Here is a 19,636-nt window from a genome sequence, read left to right as displayed (position 1 = left end):
TGCCCTAACCTCCGTAGGGGCATAGACATTGAGGACTCCAAGGCACGAGTCCCCAATATCCAATCTGATCCATAGAACCCTCCCTGCCACTATCATCCCGTGATCTCATACATAGGCGGTGAGACTTAGGCCAATAGAGATGCATACACCTCCACTCTTGCCGTGGGCACCTATGGCGTGCTCCCAGTAAGCGTGCGAGCTGCCCGGGAGTACCTTCCCTACCCACAGGGCCTGGGTAGGAGTGAGCTTGTGCTCTTGTAGAAGTAAGATGTCGATCCGTCCGGCAAAGGCAGGTTGTATGGCATGCTCGCAGTAAGTGTGCGAGCTGCCCGGGAGTACCTTCCCTACCCACAGGGCCTGGGTAGGAGTGAGCTTGTGCTCTTGTAGAAGTAAGATGTCGATCCGTCCGGCAAAGGCAGGCTGTAGCTCTTGCCGAACAATCAACTTCCTGGAACCACATGCCCCACTATAGTGGAGACTATTCACATTCCAGGATGCAAGGTGTAAGCTCATGGGGACACCTGTGACAGACTGAACAGGCATCTGTTCGGTGTGGAGGCTGCTGATGAGGGGGAAAAACTATGGGGCATGCAAGTACGCTTTGCTGCACGTCTAGACGGCAAACTCCAGTCCCCCATGTTGGGCCTCAGCCGGAAACCATAGGGGTGATAGATGCTTCGGGTGGTACTATCAATGCATCTATCAGCCATGCTAAGAGTCATGACTCTGTACACTAGTAGAAATGGGCCGCCCATGCCAAGGGCCACTCGATCACATCCCTCGGAGCTCTCCACTGTGAAGGGGATCGAAAGATAATGCTCAAGTGTGGGACTTCGGCACCAGCCCACCAGTTAATGTCCATCAATTCAGCCAGGCCACTGTTGTGCAAACACTACTAGTCCTTCTCCCATCCACTGGGAGATGTGGTCCGCCACCTGACTCTTCAACTCCTCTATCTGTGTCATCATCCAATCCCTTGAGTGAGAGGACAGAAAGAAAACAGCATAGTTTGGTCCATCCGGTGGTGCTAGTAGATGGACCTTGCCCCTCCTTGACTTATGAACCACGAAGATCGCCATCTCTAGAGGTAGTGGGAACTCTCCACGCTCCGCAACTCTCAGGCAGGCAGACCATGGGCCACTTGCGGAAGAACTCTTGAGGCAACAACTGTGCCTGTCTCAAGAAAGTGTGACGAGCGGCAAGGGTAGATGAGCTAGTGGTTGTGTGGGAGGGGGAAAATTGCTGGTGCGATGAGGATGTAGGCATGTGTGGCTCATCACCTCCTATGAAAGGAGGGGAGGTGGATCTGGCGGGATCACCTAAACCGGATGCGGATCAGGGGGGGGTGCTCGCCAAGGGAGGTGGTGGGGGGGAAGAGGATCAAGGGATGGTGGGATGGTGGGATGGTCGGATGTACGTGGCAGGTATGGGAAGGGGCTGGTGGCCCTAGAAGGAGGGGGCTATGGGCCAAGGTTAGTGGGGGGGCATGGGAGGTGGAGGAGTGGGTGTGGGGGCTGTGGGAACTCAGGTGAGGTAGTCTGTAGCGCCGGTGGTGGATGTGGGGGATTGCAGTCTTGCCGGGTGGAGTGGACAGGGAGGGGCTGCGGAGTGCTCTGCTGAGGGGGGGTTGCTTACCCTCCTTCTCCCTGCTCTCGAGGCTGCGTCTGAGGAGCTGGCTATGGCCCCCCCTGCCGTCTCCCTCTCTGTCGTCTCTAGACCCATGTGAAGTCGTCAACGTCCACCTACGGGCCTGTCGGCGGAGCCATATTGGCTCCGAAACGCATATAATCTGCTGCGTGATGCCAAAAGTCATGGCACCGCAGGCACTGCCCTGGTTGCCCAGTCACAATGACCTGCTGCCTAAAGGAGTGACCTCCAGCCTCAATCTCGAGGAGCTTTGGTATACTCTTTGTATCTTTCTCGCCCACTCATACCTTTGGGACTCCTGCAGTTGTCACTGCATCCACGAAGGAGGCAAGAAGAACTATGCCAAAGAGTCGTCCAAAGTCCCCCACTAACTGGTGGTACTCTACCACCAGTCTGAGGAAAAGTAAGGTGATTGGGTGTCTAAGAAATCTGTTGTCAAGCACAAATGTCTCCACTGTGAAGCCGCTATACCAGGGAACCTTCGTGGAGGCATAGGGTGAGCTCTCCACTAACTCATGACCTGCGTCCACAAAGGTGAGTCGAACCATGAAGATCCCTCGGCTCATGAGGACTACCTCCACGATCTGCATTGTGCCAATGCGCAACGTGGAGTGAGCCAATCCCGCAGTTGGGCCCTCGATGGAGAGTGTCCAACGACGTGACCAAAGATTGTTGTTTCTTTCAACTCGAGCTCTGTGGCACGGGCGGCTAAGAGTTGTTCCTCAAAGAGGATGATGCGCAAGGTGTTTGATTGGGGGGCACTCGCAGAATGCGCCAGTGTTTGACCAGAGGTTTCCATTGCGCGTCCCTGCTAGAAACCTACTTTTCAAATCCGTGGTGTAACCACCTGGCCAGGCCTCAAGGCGGGGGAGGCGGGGGGTGGGCTTCAATCGATGGTGACAATGCCACTGGCAGGAGGCACAGGCAGGGACGAAGAAGTGGGGGTCAACGGGCTGTGTGCTGGGGGGATAAGCGGCGGACTGTGAACAGAGGTGACAATGGCAAGTAGGGGGGGACAAGCGCAGGATACAGCCACAGGCTGAAACGCAGGCAGTGTGGGACGGGACGGGACAGCGGGTGGACAGGCGTGTGTCATTCAATCATTAGACTTCTTCTATTTTCCACCTTCATTCTCCCAGTCCCCTCACTGGAGTTACACCACTATAGCACATGCAATGGCTGTCCTTCTATCAGCCTTCTTTTGCATCAGTCAGGGTTCTTCATTGCCTTCATCATTAATGTTATTGTCTTGCTATCATGTTTTCCTCTTTCAGTGTCATTCTAACACAACATCCCTATAAATAAGCAAGGTTTTATCGCTGGAAGATTCCCCACTCCTCTTAGAGACTTCAATAGTAGATGGGAGGGGCAAAAATGGAACAAGAACCTTTGTCAAAGAGAAAAACGGAACATGACGTTGAGCAGATTGAGGTCCCAGTGATTGCTCTAGCCCTAACAAGACTAGCAACAATTGTAGAATATAATTCTCCTTGTTTGATTGTAAGTGGGACAATAATACCTTTATCTAGCTTTGCACTTGATGGACAAATCACTCCTATCTTTTTTTCTAGTCAGCTTTTCAGCAAGATAGTCACAGCTGACTTTTCACACACAAAGTGGACAAAGGGGCATTGTCACTGATGGAACTGATAGCCAATGTCATTGCTTGGTTTATTTGAACCATCAGATGTCATGCTATAAATTTACTACATATATCCACTGCACAGATTCTCTCCACGATTTGGACAAAGATTTTGTCAACACTCTCAAAGGTAGATGGGAAAGGCTACAAGGTGACTTGAAGACTATGAGGAGTAGACATGCTTTTTTCAGGATTTCAGACGCGGGCACTTCTAACACTATAGACCCCCAAATCGATTATTCGCTCAAGCATGATAATAGAATTTCCCTTTTTGTTTTACATTTTTTATATCTTGGAATCCCTTACAAGGCTAATCGTGTACTTCACCTCAAGAGATATGAATCTGATGGGATTTATTAATAGATCTAGTATTTTCTGCCAAAAAGAGAAAACGGATGCAAATCAATTAGAACTCTTTGTAAGGGAGATGAGACAAAACCTTCGAACATCGTGGGTGCAGACTGCTCTTTGGATGCTTTTCACGTAGCTTTCCACATAGCAGTTGTTTAGGTACAGTTGCTTGGTCATCTACGTGAAGCCTAGGTTCCAACTCTCAGAAATAAGGATCTTCTACCTGAATAACATTAAATTAGAGTTAACAGACACTCATCCCCATTCCCTATCTCTCTAGATACAATGGCAGTCACAACACAATCAGATGTGGAGATAATCAGCACTGGAGATCATTAAGGTAACCTGTCTAAACATAGAGATGCACACAAACGATTGAGCATCTCCTTTTTCATCTAAATACGTTGGACATCATCCATCCTTGAGAGGCCATTGGGAAAGCTACAAGGAAGACTACAAGATAAGAGCATAATGGCATATTTCAGAGCCTCAAACCATTCCTTCTCTGAAGAGGAGTACAAATATAACGGCTCTTCCTTCTCCACACCTATTATACGAGGTACTTACCAAATACCACGGCCAATATAAAGAAGCTTTCTACATTATTTGTTCACTTTGTGTTCCAAGGAATTAATTGTGACCCTTCAGATACATTCAACTAATAACGCATCCTTTCTAAGGGTGAAAAAAGAAAGCAAATCTCCATTGGTAAAAATAATATTGCCAACAGGCTTTTGTATGAGTTATGTAACATGTTGCTGTTGATAACAAAAATAATTTCCTTACTTGGTGTGCAAGTTGTTGCATTGCTTTTAGAAGACCATCAGTGACATGTTCCTTGATTGAACAATCACGAACAAGTATTCTTGGCCCTGTTACTGGAGTGAAAGGCACACAACTTTGTAGCTTGGGATAGTATGATCCCCCAAACTGATAAAATGCACTTGCCCAAGAATGATCAAACACATACTCCCCATAAGAGTGGCTGCACATTTGACATTTCCAATGAAGGTTACACACTCACTTCCACAGATGCTTCCATTCCTCAGATTCTCAGATTATCTTCCAGCAAAACCACCTCTGAATCTAGTGAATTGTGCATATACACACAGAAATCCATAAGGAAAAAAACAAAGACTAAACCAGTAGAGGTACCCTAATCTACTGCTCTGTATTTACTTTGTGACTTTTGAAGAGAGACAAAATTCAAAAAATTGGATGGTTGCTATGCCGTCTAAGTATGATGCTATTATCAAAAATGGTACTTGGTTCTTATGTAATTTGCCTCCTGGCAAGGAGGCCATTGGTAACAAGTGGCTTTACAAGTAAAAGCACAAGCCAAATGCTTAGGCTGTATGACAACTATTTGTAGCATCTGCACATTAGCAGCTCACAATGATTTGAATGTACATCAGTTGTATATTAAAAATGCATTTCTAAATGGTGAATTACATAAGTGTATCTTTTTGAGCCTCATGGTTTTTGTGCAGAAGGGGCAAGAAAACAAAGTGTGCAGATTGAAAAAGGTTTTGTATGGTCTAAAGCAAGCACCTCAGGTGGTATGAAAAGATACATGCATACTTGCTTGCATATGGTTTTGAGAATAGTCCCACTAAGAGCACATTATATGTTAGACATGAGGGTAATGTGCCTTTAATCATTGTGGTTTATGTTGATGACATGCTGCTCACCAGTCCTAATGAGACATATATTGCTTAATTTAAGGTTGAGTTGAATTCAACCTTTGACGTGTTGGATTTGGGCCTATTGCATCATTATTTGGGTGTTCAGTTTAAGCAATGTAATGGAGATATTGCTCTGTGTCAAACGAAGTATGTCGAGACAAGACATTATTGCAAAGATTTGATCTAGAAGACTACAAGCCTATTGCTACTCCTATGGAGACAGGTTTAAAGTTAAGCCTTCATGATGCCAGAAATGGTTTTAATGTCTTCCTCTATCGACACACTGTTGGATGCTTGATTTATGTATGTATTACCAGGCCTGAGTATGCAGTCTCACAGATAAGCAAGTTTATAAAAGCCCCAAGCACTAAGCACTAGCAAGCAATGATGTAGATCTTTCGCTACTTGAGTGGTACTTGATGCCTTGGGCTGTTTTATCCCAAGGAGAGATCATTACCGCCAACTAGTTGCTATGATACTCACGTATCCACAAATGGTTTGTTGGAATTTTGGTACTTCTACATGTAATCATGAGCTCAAGGACAACTATGGCAAATGATACCTCAAAGTGCTCATGGTTGTGTGTGAATGTGGATGTGTGTGTGGAAAGAAAAGAGAGCAAGACACAAACTAGATGCAAAGTAGAAAAGTATTCATGATGATTGATTAAAAAGCTGTTTGTTACAATGAGAATGAGTCTCTTGTATAGGTTGAGGCAAGTGGCTTGCTTACATCATCAGTGATGTCAAGATCACATGGATCCAACTACTTCTCTCAAAAGAGTCTAAATACATCTCTCCCTTTTTTCACCAACTAGGGGAGGATTCACATGAGCCTATTAGAGAGGCATATTTCAATATGGTTATTGTTTCATGCTTGGCATCTCATGCATATTTGGTTGGGCAACCACTGTGGCCACTTTTAGTGGTGAAGCTAAGTACATGGCAGCTTTCACAACTAAGGTTAAGTGTGTTTGGCTCAGATGCCTCTTGGCTGATTTGGGTGTTGAATAGTCATTTACCACCACTATCTTCACTAACAATCAGCGTGTGTTGGCAACTGCAGAGAATCCAGTGTTCCATGCACGTATTAAGCACATTGAGGTGCACTATCATTATGTCAAGGAGAGACTCTCTACAGGAGAGATCAATTTGGTTTATGTGCCAACACAAGCCAATCTTGCAAATCTTTTCACAAAGGCTTTACCCATGAGAAGTTCAAACCTTTCCGCAAAGCTTTGGACTTACTCCCCTTTGTGGATTTTTCTAGCATGCTATGCATAGCAATTCTCTATACGTCACTCCCAGGGAGAATTTGTTACTATATTTTGATAGTAATATGTGTGAACACACTTAGGACCATTGGGGGACTTTCTTTTCCTCTTTTGGAGGTTTTTTTTCCCGAGCCTAATATATATGTCTATTCACTTTTAGGGGGCCAAGGCATGCTTAGTCTTGTAAATCTTCTCTATTGTTACCTCTCAAAACACTGAGTTGTGTCCTCTCAAGCTTCTTCTTTTCCTAGCTACATACTTGCATTCCTACAACCCTAAATCTAACAAAGGTCCCTGTCCTGCTAACTCTTTCCCAAAATGGTGGAAAAAATTATAGCATCTAGTGAGTGATGATGGAAGCCATCTTGGAGTCATATGATCTAGTGGAGGGGGCCAAGGCATGCTTAGTCTTGTAAATCTTCTCTATTGTTACCTCTCAAAACACTGAGTTGTGTCCTCTCAAGCTTCTTCTTTTCCTAGCTACGTACTTGCATTCCTACAACCCTAAATCTAACAAAGGTCCCTGTCCTACTAACTCTTTCCCAAAATGGTGGAAAAAATTATAGCATCTGGTGAGTGATGATGGAAGCCATCTTAGAGTCATATGATCTAGTGGAGCTCATGACCGAAGCCATTGACCATCTAACAATCAAGGAGACTTCAACCCTTCCTCAAGCCACAAAATCATAGTTGGAGAAGGCCCAAACACATTGGATCAAGCTGAATGCTCACATTTTCTCATTCTTATTCCTCTCTTGTACGATGAACGTCATTACTAGCATCCAACATGTGATCAGTGCTCGTCACATATGGGTGCATCTTAATCAGCTATATAATAATAGGATGATGCCTACGAAGATTGTCTCCTTGGAGATTAGATGTGGACATTGGACCCAAACAAGCCCACATCTTTGCGGAATCACATCAACAAACTTTGGAAATTGCAAATGGAGATTCAAAATGCTGGAAAAGTGATCTCCTCAATGGAAATTCGAGCAAGTTCCCATGATTTTGGACTAGGAGAAAAGCTTCAAGACCCAAAACCCTCAAAAATCTCATTCAGAGACTCTTATGGGTCAAAACTCGAAAGACAAAAAGGAGGGGAAGAAGAAGAAAAAGAGTGACTAGTCCAAGAAGGATAAGGAAACCACTTGCCATAAATGTGGCAAAACACTAGTCATTGGAAGAAGAATTGCCCAAACAAGGATAAGAAGGAAAACAAGAAGGACTTTGAGTCATTAAGAGTGGTCGTTACTCCATCTTCATTTGGAGGTGATAGAGATACCTTCTACATCTAAAGTGGCATCGACGACCCCTCAAGCTAGAGAGTGGACCATGGATAATGGTGCTTCTGCCACATAACTGCATCCAAGAAAGGCATAGCCCGCTTGCATTTGATTAGGGTATATTCTTATTGGATATAGCTCTCCCATCCCCACACATGGCATTGTTCAAATGCAACTTATTTCCAAGATAGATATATGTAGATCCATCTCATTCTACTTCCAAACACAAGTTGATGGATGCGCTCGAATGTTTGGACTGAAATGCTTTTGCATCTGTAACACAATCTATTGTCTTGGTTGTCTCCTCATGAACAAGGTTACACTTTTCATTCAATGCAACATTTGGACACATGGTAGTCGTTTGGATCACATATATGTTATGCATGATGTTTCTTTTTGCCACAAGTTCTAGAAGGTTTTGCAGCACTACATCCTTTCTGATCATTTCTTGGTAGTGTTTGAGATGCTTAAAACATCATATTCATCCTTTTCAGTGTTTATTGAGCAAGCTAGCATTGCAATTTAATTTCTAAGTTCTCTTTCCTTCAACATGACATATTTGATGGCTACATGAGACGATTATCGAATCACTTCTCACTAGAACTTGGGGCTGCATCCTTTGAGTTGTTGGTCTCTAATGTTCAATAAGTTGCCTGACAATATGGCATCCATCACACTATGCTCCGTAGACAAAGATTGCATGCTACAAAATAGCTTCCAACGTTGGTGCATTCTTTGTTAATGGACCCACCAGATGATCATCTCTTCCTCTCTACCTCTACCCACTCTATCAACAATCTAACATTGTTGCATTATCATAGGGATTATAAGATAGTAATTACCAATCTCATAAATTTTACCATGGTTTGAATGTCGTGGGAGGCTGCAAAACTCTACTAGTGAAATCATTATAGACCCCCAAGCTATTGTGCATAAACTATATCTTGGAGACTAGTGCTTTTGACCGTCTTTATGTCACTTCTTGGAAATCATTACAGTTTTGGGTCCATAAAGATGGTCAGAGGCACAACTAGTCGCTTCTTTTGCTACTAGTCTTAAAATTGTCAAAATCATTATAGACCCCCAATCCTACGTCGCATCTTGGAGAGATGGTGTCATAAAGTTGATTCTAAAATTGTCGTCCCCTTCTGCTCTAAAGCATTGGAGACCAACTTCCTCAATGGGCGCCATGTGTAAGATTTTTACAAAAGTCTTGGCTAAGAGATTACATGAGTGCCCTCCTAACATTGTGCACCTTGCTCATTATGGCTTTATCAAAGGGAGAAATATTCCACATAACATCTTGACTATCCAAATGGGAATACACTATACACACTATATCAATCATGAGGTAGTAATGATTCAATTGGATTTGGAAAATGCATTTGACCATCTAGAAGGGTCATTGATTTATACTATCAACCAAGATTCTATGAGAGTGCACGATGGAAAGAAAAGTGAACATGGAGAGGAGGAGACTAAAGAAGAACACAAGTGAGAGAAGGAACAATCTAACTGAAATGGCTAAAGGTACGAGGTTACAATAGTCAACCCCAACACGCAGCTCTACACACTTAGTGTGGACACTAGACGGTAGCAAAGGGATGAGAGAATGAGGAGGGCTAGCTGACCACGAATGATCAATGATGGATAATGAGAAAGAGAGGACAAACTGCCTATATAGGCAAAGTGGAGCCACAACTGGTAATAAAGTGGCGAGTCCCAAAATGTGGATGCCAAGGACAGCCTAAAGTGCCCAAAAAGATTTGCACTGATGTGCCCTCCATCTAAAGTATCTAAAGCACATAAAATGATAGACAAAGACAACAGCACCAACAAATCACCTCGTGGAGTCATATGATGCGATGCACTATTGCTCAAAAGACGAGATAGTAGAGGAAGGCTCCTCCACCTAATAAATGTGTAGAAACATGGACTTGGTGGTAATAGCAAGAGATAATTGATGCCCAAATATCTAGATCCAGTAGAGAGATGTCAATCTCTTCCAAACCTCTACACCAATGTGGATACCACTTATATGCAAAAGCACAAAATTTTCACAACTCAAAAAGAGAAAAGAGTGGGCTCTCACATTCAACCAATCCCATAAAGCCACCGAATCCAAGGTCATGCCATCACAAGGATTGAAAGTCGGGGTATAGGAACAGTAACAAAATTCCAAAGGTCATAGGTGTAGAGGAGGCACTCCATTCAGCACAACCAGACAAGGTAGTTCATCCCATCTGGCTTCTCAAATGCAGGTAAAGAGGGTAGGACTGGTGCTTGCTCAAGGGATGCTATCAATGCCAAGCGGGAACTGGAAACCCCGGAGGAATATAGAGGGAAAGAGTAATAGGATGGTGGTCAATCTGAATTGTCCTGGACCACACAATGCCCCAAAGCAAACATGTCGGCCATAGATGTCCTTCAAGAACACCTGCAAGACAACAAAAGAAGATGCTACCATTGGGATGCAAAGCAAACAAGAAGAGGTGTCCTTGGAGTAATTGGGATCCATCGGGCCCTGGTACAAAAACACTAGCAAAGTAGACGGGGAGTATTCGATGCCAAAAGAGACACACAATGCCAAGCAAAAAGAGCTGGCTGCCAAACACAAATGTAAACAGAGCTTCACCTTGTAAACACAAACAACCAAGGGCTGGTAGGAGACCAAGAGTACCCAAAGTTGCAAGGGCCTGCTGTAAATGCAGAGAATGAAGAATTTAACACCTGCAAATGGCCGCCCAGCTGAAGAACAGGGCCACCCAGTAGTAGACAACTATCCTGGTACAAAACTCAGCACCCAAAGGCAGCTATCTGCTCAAAACACAGATCTGCCCAGTTGCTGTCCAGGAAAACAGGCTGCCCAGCCTGCAGAAAGTGCCACCCAGGGTGCTAATGAGCCTCTATCCCATTTTGACAATGTTGTCACACTCAGCTGCGAATGTTGATGTAGTTAACCTCTCCCTTCCTTCAGAAGAACAGTTAGTTGGTCTAGCTTTGGCTAATGACACCTTTATGTTTGTGAAGGCTGACAAGGATAATATTCATAAAGCAATGGCATAGTTGTCACGTACGAAAGGTATGATATGGTACAGTACGATAAAATATGGTACTAAATGGTACCTTATGATTTTATAAGGTGCGGTACGATATTAGTACCCCCAAAAAAAAAACATGATTTTTTTAAAAAACATAAATCATTAAATGATAGAAAACATGTTAAAAGTGGAAATAGCCATTTTATTACAAAATAAAATGAATACATGAGGGTGACCATCGTGGTCGCATGGGCTGCCCAAAACATGCGATATAACTAAATTCTAGACTCTAGTGTGTCATAGTGGCATCATGCATGTGGATACAATGAAAGTAGATACAAAAAAGAGAGAGACCTATGAATCTATGATGAGACATCACTATCATTATCATCATCATCATCATCAAAACCATCTAAGCGCCAATTGATTTTCGCTCTAGCTGCAGCGCAAAACAACTCCAGAGCTAGTCTCACTCTCTCCAGCATCAGCACATCATCCTCTATATAAAGGGCACTATCATCTGCATACTCTGAATCAAGCAGCTTCGTCTCCTCTCTCACCGGAAGTCGAAGGACACATATCCCACTCACACGTGATCGGAGGAAGTAGGACATCGCCTCTGCAAAGAGTAGGAACAGATGTGGGGCAAGAGGACAAGCCTACCAGACAAATCTCTCCAGCTGAAACTCCTCCCCCCTCCTACCACCTATGAGAGCCCTGCTAGTGCTTGATCTGTAGAGTGCAGAGACCCCGCAAATCCATGCCTGGGGGAAACCCAACCTCACCATGGTGCCCTCTAAGAAGTCCTAGTCAACCCTATCATAGGCCTTATCAAAGTCCAGGAGTAGTACAGCCAACCCCTCACCACTGTGCTCGGCCCACTCAGTCGCCTCCAAGAAGGTGAAAACATTGTCTAGGATGCTCCTATCCTAGACAAAACATGTTTGTGTCATGAATGATGTCTAGAAGCACAGGGCGGAGTCACCTACTGATCATCTTGGCCAATGCCTTATAGGCCATTGATGACAACAAGGTGATCGGTCTCCACTAGGATAGCTCCAACCGATCTCCCCCTTTGGGGAGGAGGCTGACAAGACCTACCGATAGACTCCTAGGCATCCGTCTTGATCTAAAAATCTCCTGAAAGGCCAGCAATAGGGGGTCCTTCACCACGTCTCAGTAGGTAGTAAAGAAGGCCTTCGAAAGACCATCCTCTCTCGGGCATTTCTGCCCATAATGTGCATGGAAAGCCTCCGCAAATTCCTTCTCTGTGAAGGGGTCTAGGAGGGAGTGACCCATCTCCTCTGTAACGAGGGTTGGAATGCAGTTCAAAACCTGCTATCTACAATGTTGTCCACTGGCCGAGCTTGCCTTCTGCTGAAAAAGATATTTGTAGTAGTCAGTGGCAATCTCCATCACCTCATTTGAGCTAGAGCAAATCCTCCCATGCTGATCACGGAGGCGACGAATCCAATCTCCTGAGGTGCGAGGCTAGTGCACCCGAAAAAACTCCCTACACATCGTGTCCCTCTTCTGCGCCCAAAAGGTTGCTAAGGTATGGAAGGAGAACTCCGAGCGCATGTCCTCAACATTGGCGAGGGCTGCCTGTGCATGCATCTCCTGTGTGTGGAGAGTGGGATCCCATGGTGCCTCCTGAAGTGGTCTCTGTGTGGCAGCTAGGTCTCGCCGGAGTGCTCTCTCCTTCTCCCAACTCTAGTGTCTGGCCTGTAGGGCTACCTCCTAGCAGATCCTGCTCAACTCGGCTAAGACCTCTGCAACCTCCTCTGTGATCCAGTCCCTCCTGTCCTACTCCCTAGTCCAAAGCTGCTCAATCTGCCTCCTCACCTCCTCCCTCCTATAGATGGAGTCAGGGATTCGACAGGATCGCATGTCGAGAGCTAAAACTGAAGCATCGAGTGTGAGGAGAACCGAGTAGTGGTCAGACAAGGCAGTGCCAGCCAACTGCCCTACCTGCTCTCCTCGAGAGCACCCCCACTCTCCCACATAAAATCGATCCAGCTGCCCTATACCCCCAAGAGAAGTCCAGCGACCTCTCCCTCCTTTGAAAAGCTGGGTCCCGCCAGGCATCGCGTGCTCCTTCCGCAAGGAGGAAGACTTCCCATGCTTCCTACTCCTCCTCAGCCATACCCTAGTAGTCTTTGCCTCTGCCCTGCTAGTCCTCTAGGGTTTCCAGGTTGTTGAAGTCTCCTTCAACAATCCAGGAGTCCACCTCTAGAACTCCTGGTGCAATCTCCATCCAGAACCTGCTACGTGCCCTAACCTCCGTAGGAGCATAGACATTGAGGACTCCAAGGCATGAGTCCCCCATGTCCAGTCTGATCCATAGGACCCTCCCTTCCACTATTGTCCCAAAGTCACGCACACAGACGGTAAGCCTTGGCGGCCAATAGAGGTACATATGCCTCCATTCCTGCCATGGGGACTAATACAGTACTCCCAAAAGGTGTGTGAGTTGCCTGGAAATACCTTCCCTACCCGTTGGGCCTGGGCGGGGGTGAGCTTGTGCTCCTACTCAAGTAAGATGTCCATCCGTCATGCAAGGGCAAACTGTAACTCCTACCGAACAATTAACTTCCTAGAACCATGCGTCCCACTATAGTGAAGGTTGTTCACATTCCACGATACAAGATGTAAACTCATGGGAAAGCCTGTGACTGACCGAACAAGTATCTATTCGGTGTGCAAGTTGTTGATGAAGAAGAAGAGCTATGGGGCATGCGAATGCGCTTTGCCACAAGCCTGAAAGGTGAACTCCATTCTCCCATGGTGGCTCTCAGGCAGACCATGGGGGTAATAGATACTCCAGGCGATGCCACTAGGGCATCTATCAACCAGACTGATAGGCGTGACTCTATGCACTGATAGAAGCGGGAAATCTATGCGAGGGGCCACTCAATCACGTCCATCGATGCTCTCCACTGTGGAGGGGCTCCGAAAATAATGCTTAGATGTGAGACCTCTGCTCAAGCCCACCAATTAATATCCATCATGCACCCTGGCCACTGCTGGGAAAAGAGTGCTAGTCCTTCCATGCACTGGGAGACGTGGTCTGCAACCTGCCCCTTCACTTCCTTTTCTATTTGTGTCATCGTCGAATCTCTTGAATGAGAGGACTGAAAGAAGATAGCATGGTTTGGTCCATCCGGTGGTGGTGGTAAATGGACCTTGTCGCTCCTTGACTTGTGGACCACAAAGATCCCTATCTCCAGAGGTAGTGGAAACTCCCCGCACTCCACAACTCTCAAGTAGGACCACGGACCACTACAGAAGAACTCCTGTGGGAGCAGCTACACCTATCTAGGGAAAGTGTGGCAGGTGGTTGGATCAAATGAGCTAGTGGCTCTGTGTGTGTGTGTGTGTTTTGGGGGGGGGGGGGGGGGGGGAAAGGGGAGCTAGGCTACGAGTGAGGAGAAGATGTAGGCATATGAGGCTTATCATCCCCTGTGGGAAGAGAGGTGATGGGTGGGTGGGTGGGGAGTCACATGTATTGTGTGAGATTTAGGGGATTGATCGGCAGGGGGGAATATCCACCGGGGATCAGAGATAGAAGTAGAGGATAGAAGATGGAAGAGAAGAAAAATAATAGACAAGAGGTAAACACGATAAAGACAAAGCACAATGAATTAAATCACTATGTATTGATAGAACCCAAAATCCCTTGTCTGGCACTACTCAGAAGCAAACTCCAAGCATTAGATCTCCTAGAGCTTGCTCATAGACCAAAAATGTACATAAAAAACTAACTTCTACTCTATTGCTCGGAACCTGAATCTGATGGTTCCGTTGGCTCCAAAAGGGAGGTAAAACTGCAAGACCCCTGCTCAAAAATCTCACAAATCACTCCTTTTTCCACTTCAAAGTGTTGTTTGCTGCCTGTCAACTGTGATCGCGGCGCATGCGATTTCACCCTTCTTCTTTTTTCTTGAAAAATTCAAAATTAACTGAAAAAGCCACTTGTTTTTTGCATGCCACCCTATTCTAAAAGTTTCCCTAGCTTTTTAGAATATTTACAATAAATGATATCCAAAATATCAAAAATATGCTAAAATTGTCTAAAAATCTAGTATTTTTGAACCATGCATACTATAGACACTAGCACTAATCACTATGATAACATTGACTCGCTAGATCAATAAGAAAGTCGGATGATGATGCACTCCAGAGTTTTTCACACTGTGTCCGCGTAGTGGCACGACATCCATCCCCTCTGAATCTGCACATCCTCTAGTATGTGCCAAAATCCTAGTTATCACCAAATTTTGAGTCCTTCTCATCCTTTACAACCATATCCTTTGCTTCTTCATCTTCCATACCTTCCTAGCTAGCCCCTATATCATGGCCACTATTTTCTTCCAATTCTGGCAACTCACAAGAAGTAGATTCCCACCTCTTGAATAATTTGATTCTTTTCCCTGCTACCGGAAGTTTTATGGCTGTCCCATCCAGCTCATTTAATGCATAAGTAGCATTATTAAACACTTGTCTTACCACATAGGGTCCAAACCATCTTTTGGAAACTTTACGCATGGCACTATGTTAATTGTCTAAACTGCTATCATAAACCAATACCCAATCCCCATCTTGTATAGTTCTTGGCCTCAATCTATGTCCTTTATCAAACCATTTCTTGTTCCATATCCTTGTTGCCCTTAACTTTGCAACTGCTACCTCTATGTCCTCTAACCTTCTTTCCAATTGTCTAATGCATAAGGCTAACAAATCTTCTCGATTCAACTCCTCTTCCCAAGGTGGCACACTCCATATCACTGTCATCTCTTCTATCGGCATGACAAATTTTTGACTATACATCAATTCAGCAGGCATATATCCTGTAGCAGCACTATGAGTTATTTTCTGTCAGTCCACAGAGCATAAGGGAGAAATCGTAGCCACTCTTTTACCTTCTCTCCACATGCTTTTGCCAATGTCTTTACAATAGATGGATGACCTCTTTCACTTTTGCCGTTTCCTTCAGAGTTATAAGTTGAAGTTAAAACAAGCTTTATCCCCAACCATGCAAAGAAATCATGGGCTTCATTTGCATCCAGTTCACCCCTATCTGTAGTAATTTTTCCCACATAGCCATACCTACAAAAGATCTCTTCTAAGAGAAAAGTACACACGGCATTTGTTGTCTTAGTACATAGAGCTCTCCCTTCCACTTGATTAGTCAAGTCTTCACGGGCAAGTACAAGATATCTAATTTACCAAAGACCTATAGGCATCGTGACTAAATCCACCACCCACTTAAAATGAAGAGACAAGGGATATGTGGACTGTAATCCATCCCGATGTCTCACAGATGAATACATTTGACATGTCCTACATGTTTCCACAAAGTGAGCAACATCCTTATACAAACCCCGCCACCAATATCTTTTTTTGATCTTTACAAAAGTACCCCAAACACCTCTATGGCCAGCCCATAGGCTTTCATGAAATTCTTGCATAACATTTGTTTGTGCAACTCTATCACCTAAAACTCGCAATGGCATACCCTGTTTCTTTTTAGCATGTTTCCATAAGTATTCATCTTTTAAGAAAAACCCACATGCTTTCCTCTTGATCTTCTTAAACTCCTCATCTGACCATTCATCTCTCTTTGTTAATGTATTGAGGTATTGACCAATTCTCAGCCACTCTCTTGCATATTTGTCTTCTAGAAACACTTCTACACAACATACAAAACATCTAAAGTGTCTTCTCTTTGTTGTCCAAGCTTCTGTTAATGCTGTAGCAACTCCTTGCATTGCTAAATTCACTCTTACAACATCATTTTCAGCCACAAAAAAGTCATCTTCTTCCTCCTCATTCATCATCCCATCTTCATTCTCAAGCGTGCCCAAGATAACATGACTGCCACATATGCTGAAATTCAGGGTTCAAAGATTTGATATATGCAATCCACCAAAGCATAACAATGTCTGAGGTAGCACAACTAGTAATAATACCCAATACCGGCAAACAATCGGTCTCAATGACTACACGAGCACCCATAAAATACTCCTTATCACATTTAAGGGCTGTCCCAATTCCCCATAATTCTCTTTTTACCTATGGATACCTTCTCTATCGTTCAGTCAATACTTTAGCACCAAAGCGAATTGCATATCTTTGCCCTTCCTCATCATCTTGCCCAATTGCCCATCCAATCTTGATTGGGCTTATATCAACAGTAATAATGATAGGCTTTCCATGTGAATAATCAGCCTTTCTCAATGTAGGAGCAAATTTTAAGAGTTGCTTCAATTTCTTCATTGCTTTCTGATGCTTCTTTTCCCAATGAAATCTCTGGCCTTTCCTTAAAAGCTAATATAGAGCATCAGCTACATGTGCAAAGTGAAGAATCCATATCAAATAGAACACACATGCACCCAAGAATCTACGCACCTCTAAGACATTCATGCATACATCTTGCATTCTATCAATCCCATCTATTTTTGCTGGTGATGGTCTTCGCCCATAGGGCCCACACATATGCCCACAATCAAAACCTCTTCAACTCCAAAGACAGACTTTCGTCCAAAAAGAGTTAAATGCAACTCTTCTAGACACGTCAAAATCCTTTCACAATCCACAATATGGTCTGTAACAAACTGTATGCACCCATGAGCATCCATCTCTTCATTCTTCTCATCCACCGCATACCCTTTGATTGAAACATTATCGAAGAAGAGCATTGTCGATTGTCGTATAAAAGCCATGAGTACTCTATTCATAGCATTTGTCATGTGTGCCACTGAGTTTGTTGCACCCTACACGAGAGTACACATCTGTACTAACCCCAAAGGAGTCTCCATGGTTATGATATTCCTGCTCTCAATTGCAAGCTGAAACTGATCATACCCCCCGAGTAAAAATCACCCAAAGAATAGATCGCTCTGCTTGCAAAAGCCTCTACAAATTCATCAACCACAGGACCTACACCCACATTTATTATGGTCACTTTATTGACTGGTTGCATGTCTTGAATAAATCTCAAAGCCCCATTCTTTTTGGGTACAGTAAACCAATGATTTGAGTACGGGGCTGAAGAGGGCTCCAAGAACTTCATGAGAATCTTTTCATTTACAAATCCATTAGCTTCATAGAAACAGGGAACGCCCATTCTGGGCCTTAGAAACAGATTAACGTGTTCTAGCATGTGTCAACCGGCGAAACGCCCATGGAACGTTCCTGCCCGTTCCCAGCCCCGTTACGGGCCATCCCAGCAGCCGTTCCTTGTTTGGAACGACCGTTCCTTGGAATCAGACTATCCCCCTTGCTCCCGCCTCTGTCGCCTACCTTGCCTGCCTTGCCCGCCTGCCTTGCTTGGGCCCTACCTGCTCTCGCCTCTCCTGCCTAGCTCGCCTATCCCTACCTGCTCCCGCCTGCCTTGTCTGGGCCCTACCTACTGCCGCCTCTCTTGCCCGCCTGGCCTGCAGTTCCCCCACCTCTCCTACCTACTTGGCCTGGCTCTCCTGCTGCCTACCTGGCCTAGCCTCTCTTTTTTTTCGTAAAGGCTGCCCTAGCCTCTCTCTCTCTCTCTCTCTCTCTCTCTCTCTCTCTCTCTCCCACTTACACCCTCTCTCTCTCTGAGAGGAACAGAGTCATCAGACAGGAGATATGGCATATTTATATACAGAGGACATGGGTCAGCCCTGCACAGCCACTGCCATCGAAGATGGCACATTATTATACACAGTTCTTGAGCATATCAGAGCAGGGATTCATAGAGATTCCGAGATATATGCAGATCTATATGCCACATCGATTGAGAGTTCTTATTGGACAGCTCAGGGTATCATCACATCAGCTTATGATTGAGAGTGGAGAGCCAGTGGCATCCCACGGGAGGAGAGGATATGCCCCCTTTGCAGATCAAAGGTGGAGAGTGAGGAGCATTTTGTTCTCAGATGCCCGGCATACTCAGAGTTGAGATCTAGATACACATTGGGCAGCTCACTTCAGGGATGTATGACTGATATGGATCAGAGATCATTTGGCCGTTTTCTGGGAGAGGCATGGCACATCAGAGAGCAGAGCACACAGCGGGTCCCAGTCAGAGAGGGGCCCACCCAGACGACTATTACACAGTTCTTTCAGACAGACAGAGTGAGAGCTACTGTACCAGCCTCCAGCCAGACCTCCGGGCTCACACTACAACAGGCTGAGGACCAGCGTACCCGACGCCGCACGAGGATCCGTGGGTTTCGGACCCCACAGCCACACCGACAGGAGATCCGGAGGATTCTTGATCTACATCGACAGCAAACTGAGATCCGACGACACTCGACACATTGGATCTCAAACCTCCAGTTTGCTCTTTCTCCACCGCCGATGTACCACATCCTGCATCCAGGAGGGATCACCTGCTATTGCTTGGTGTGTTTGCCTGCAGGCTGAAAGTCAGGAGCAGTGGGCATCTCTTCATTGCACGGAACCATATCGTCGGGTTCCTCGGTATCAGAGTCCGGACCAAGCGCTGCCACCATTTGGTCTATAAAATCCAGATCCAGACCAGCCATATTGTATCACTGCGTATACCGGTCAAAGACCGAATGAAGATCTCACGGGAGACAGGAATGCGCAGGCCGCTCTCCCTCTTTCCTAGGCAAAATGGACCCGACACTGGACTAACGAAGAAGCTTGGGAAGCGCGTGCGCAGAAACAGACGGCCGTTGTGCAGAGAAGGCACGTCCGCAGGCAGA

General features: G+C 45.3%; 1 protein-coding gene across 2 annotated transcripts in view; it reads right to left on the bottom strand.

Annotated features, from left to right (window-relative positions):
* Positions 1–19,636, bottom strand: part of LOC148024324 (acyl-CoA) — a 138,367-nt gene that overhangs the window by 50,303 nt on the left and 68,428 nt on the right. For both annotated transcript variants that reach the window (XM_087693942.1, XM_087693943.1), the window contains one exon: positions 4,427–4,625. In XM_087693942.1, coding sequence (XP_087550068.1) covers positions 4,427–4,625 — 199 coding nt within the window. The remainder of the gene's footprint in view (positions 1–4,426; positions 4,626–19,636) is intronic.

The sequence above is a fragment of the Lygodium microphyllum genome, chromosome 15 (genome assembly GCF_053477565.2).
Source record: "Lygodium microphyllum isolate KBCC chromosome 15, Lygodium_microphyllum_v1.1.10, whole genome shotgun sequence".
In the NCBI taxonomy this organism is placed as follows: domain Eukaryota; kingdom Viridiplantae; phylum Streptophyta; class Polypodiopsida; order Schizaeales; family Lygodiaceae; genus Lygodium; species Lygodium microphyllum.
The sequence above is the reverse complement of the archived record's forward strand: the minus strand, read 5'-3'. Positions and strand labels throughout refer to the sequence as shown.